Here is a 4,098-nt window from a genome sequence, read left to right on the forward strand (position 1 = left end):
TCATCCACGCCCTAACTTGGCGGCGAAAGACAGCTATGGCGGCGGCGGAGTGAAGATTTTCGCGGTCGGCATGAGTACGACGCCGACGAGGTCGACGCAGTGAAGCTTTTCCTCACCGGCTACGATGGAAGTAGCGGTGAAGCTAGGTCAGAGAGCTCGAGCGAGGGGAGTGAGGTCAAGCAAGGTAAATGCGGTCTGAGGAGGATGAGAGGTATTTATAGCTGAGGTGAAAAACAGCTCGCCCGAAGAAAATGGATGAACGTGCCCCTGACCCTTCTCATCCTAGCGACATGTGTCACCCACAAACAGCGAGGTGGAGATCGTGTGAGATAGTGGGTGAATAGAATAATCATATCGTGCAATGTGGAACGGTTTGAGCGGCAAAAGCCGAAAATTCAGATAAGAAGATTTTAAAATTTCGTTCGCAAATTCTTCAGCTGACAAAGACACGATGAAGATTTTGAACGAGTTTCAAATAAAACGCACATGAAGAATTTGTGAACAGACTGAGTTGAGTATAGCATAGAGGGGGAAAGGTCTGATCACATTCACTTAGCAGAAAAAACAACTTAAAAAATTAACAATAAGTGAATGTTATAGAGGACTGAAAACTTAAATATATATATAGGACAACACTATTTTAATCCTGAGATTAGAATAGTTATTTGGATCACAGCCGGCCATATATAGGGCGCGCGAGGACGTTCGTGAACTTTCAGAGCCGCAGCGAAACAAAAGCGCAAACAAAAGAAAAACCTACCCCCGAAACTCCACGTTCCCACCTCTCCCCGCTCTCCCCGATTCCCAGCCGCCGCCAACCCCGCCGCCGCATGCCTCCCCCTGGCCAGCGAGCCTCCCCATGGCCGGGGCTTGACCAGCCCCCACGCGCCGCCGCCACTATCTACCCCGGCATGCTGTCACCAGGCCCTGGATCCCGAGCGCCACCGCAGGGCCCTGGATCTGACGCGCTGCTGCCGCCTCCTGAGGCCACAACGCGCTACTTGGTGTCCCCCGCCGGAAACAACCTCCTCCCTCCTCCCCGGGTCGGGTGGGTGGTGCAACACCGGAGCGGCGTCGAGCATAGCCGTAGACCCCTCCTGCCTCCTTACTCCCTGGACTCACGTCCACGGCCACGCCACCACCCCCAGAAGGGGCGCACAGGACTCAGTCGTCCCGACCGCGGCCGCCGGCGTCCATCTCCGCGCAGCCACCGAGTCCCGCCCCCCAGCAAGCTGTCTCGCGGCCGCAGACCTCAACCGAACACAACAGCTGGCCAAGCCCCACCATGCCTCTCCTCGTGTCGCAGCAGGCTCCTGCGCGCTGCAGTTCATGAGGTCCGTTTACAGAATATGCAACAGGGAAATAAGTTCTTTCTACTTGTTTCTTTGATTAAGATGCTCGTACACTTGCTAGCAAGCTTGGATTTGCCGTGTAGGAAGAACAAATCAGGTGTGAGTGAGAGGAATGATATGATGTCGTTGGAATGGGATGGATGATGACTACTGGTGCATTGTAGTTAGCAGTGAGAATTTAGCATCAGCCTGCAATTTTGCTCTTCACAACTTCCTCACCTCGAACTACACTCTCGTTACAATTATCAGATACTCCCTCTGTCCAAAAAAAGTTTGTCCCAAACTTGTCCCTTGTGATAGATACGTCCATTTGAGGGACAAATATTTTTGGACGGAGGAAGTGCCCATTTATGGAGTATGCAACATGAAAAATGAAGCAACAAAAAAGATATGCATTTTCCTGTCGAATTTCCACACCATGCTTCTGTTTTGTTTGGGATGATTAAGGAGCGGTGTGCTAGATTGCATCTATGTGTGTAGACAGCACTATGTCATGTCATGTACGTGACTGCTTTTTATCTGCTCTGCACCCGTTTCATATCGAGCAAGTTGTTTGTCTTGCAGATGCCGGTGAGGCCGGAGGTGCCGGTGGGGATCTCGGCAGTGCAGAAGCAAAGGAGGAAGCGACAAAAAAAGCCACGCGATCTGGTACGGCAAGATGTGGAACAAGAGTTCAACATTTTTGTGGGTTTTAGTTCAGCTTCTACTTGTGTGCGGAGATCTCCTGAACCAAGTTACTAATTGTGAGGATAAATTGATTCTTTTTTGTCTGCCCAAACAAAAAACAGGCCACATATACACTTGTCTGCCCAGGTTGGTCCGTCCATCTCCATGCAGTTTGTTGTTTTCCCCACCCCTTATATGTGTGTGTGTGCATGTTTCCAAGTTTTTCCCCAATTGTATTTCTCCTAAGCTTTTGTTTTGGAAAACCGATGTGCATGTGAACGTGAGAAAAAAGTCTGTATACAGAAGTTCATGTATTACTTCCAGGAAGGTCCGTGTATTACTACATGTGTGCACATATAATTTGTGTGTGTGTTCTTCCAGATCTACTTTAGCATTGACCAAATGACCAAGGTTTCACCAGCAAGGGAAACAACATACGTGCTTCACATTGCTATCTCTCCCCATTATTCAGTTAGTTAAATTGCGTTGTCTAGTTCTAGTTCTATACTTTTTTTTCTGAAGTTCAATAGTGTCGGTGTGGGCAAAGAAGTGGGTTTTGATATGTTTGTTTCAGTTTCAGATATGCTTCAGAAAAAAATGCAAAACAAAAAAGGAGCATGAGTCGCATGCCTCAAGGACTCACTCCACTTCGTGGCTTCTTGTTCTCAAAGCACAAGTTGTTGCTGCTACTATTACTAGTGGACTACTGCTAGACACTATCATGGGCTGCTGCTTGTGTGCACTTTACATTTAGATGCTCTTTAGGTGTTCATTGTAATGCCCACAATAACATACCATTTTTCTTTGTTACTTTATGTTGGTAAATAAAAAAGAGTGAAAAGAATATCTTCTTGAGAGCAACAAATTGCCTCAAAAAGATGTATATTCACATCGGACTACTATTTGAAAAACAACCGAGATAATTCACACACACTTTCTCCCATTTAACGCAGTAACCGAATTCTCAAAAAAATATTGACTTCTCAAAAAATGTTTAATGCAATTTGAAGGAAAAACCGAGTTCAAACAACTTTCTCCCAGATTAACACAGCGAACATATTAACCGAATTAAAATTATAATTCCATAAACTGATTTAACACAACTTTCTCCCTCTGCGGCCACCATCCCAATTGCCCCCAGCGAGGTGCCGAAGGCCGCCCTCCAGGAATTATCTTTTTCGACCGATGTAGTCTATGGCTCCCACGATCCCGTCGGCGGAGGTCCCCCGTGTGGGTTGTCGTCGTCTATCCCCCGTCCTGGAGAATTGGGAGCACCAGCGACGATGAGAGAATCTCGTAGCGCACGCATGGAAGCACTTCAGTTTCTGCAGTGTGGGCGTGAGTTGCTGTCTGGGCAATAAAAAACTGACTTTGGGCAACTGTTGGGTATTATATATAGAAACGTTGTGGGTAGTAATTTGTTGTGCTTATTAAAAACACAAAAGTTCACCATGCAAAACTTGCGCAGTTCAATTTTTACTAAAAACATAGAAAACAGAACGATAGTAAAGTTCACTAAAATGTTCAACTTTTCACACTACATTAAAAAAATTAAACTTCTCACTATGCAATTTAGTTTTTGTTTCCCTTTTCCAAAAAATAGGAATAGAACTAATATGTTCAAGCTATTTGTGTTTATGTCTTGAATTAAAATAATATGAAGAATTGTATTTATCCGCGCTATGTGTTACACACCTTTCGGAATAAAAAAATAGTTTCATGCGTGAGTAGGAAAGGTACAATTATTTTCAAACAGTTAAATTGCTCGATAGATGTAAGTCCAGAAGAACGAAAAATATTTCAACAAAATAAACACATGAGGATTGCAAAAAAAATGTTTTGAGTTAACAGGACCAGAACCGAGAAGTTCAAAGAAGAAACCTTGGGGAGTTCAAAAAATAAGTTAAAAACATTAAAAGTTTCGATTTTGTTGCAAACTTGGGATTTTTCTTCATTACTAATGAATAAATCAAGAAATTCAAATTAAAAAACCCCAAATAAATTCAAATTAAAATTGATGAGCGGTTCGATGTTTATTACAAACCTATAATTTTTTCTGTTACTAAAAGAAATAAAACCA

General features: G+C 44.2%; 1 protein-coding gene across 2 annotated transcripts; it reads left to right on the forward strand.

Moving 5' to 3' along the window:
- The first annotated feature begins 723 nt into the window (after positions 1–723).
- LOC125555531 (proline-rich receptor-like protein kinase PERK2) lies at positions 724–2,880 on the forward strand. Of its 2 annotated transcripts, none has more exons than XM_048718448.1 (3): positions 724–1,334; positions 1,917–2,000; positions 2,593–2,880. In XM_048718448.1, exons 1-3 carry the CDS (start codon positions 831–833, stop codon positions 2,770–2,772), a joined length of 768 nt encoding a protein of 255 aa, XP_048574405.1. In that variant the 5' UTR covers positions 724–830; the 3' UTR covers positions 2,773–2,880. The 2 variants fall into 2 exon arrangements, with proteins under 2 accessions (XP_048574405.1, XP_048574412.1); XM_048718455.1 differs by having other exon boundaries at positions 2,599–2,880.
- Positions 2,881–4,098: the final 1,218 nt, after the last annotated feature.

Source organism: Triticum urartu, chromosome 1 (assembly GCF_003073215.2).
Source record: "Triticum urartu cultivar G1812 chromosome 1, Tu2.1, whole genome shotgun sequence".
Lineage (NCBI taxonomy): Eukaryota > Viridiplantae > Streptophyta > Magnoliopsida > Poales > Poaceae > Triticum > Triticum urartu.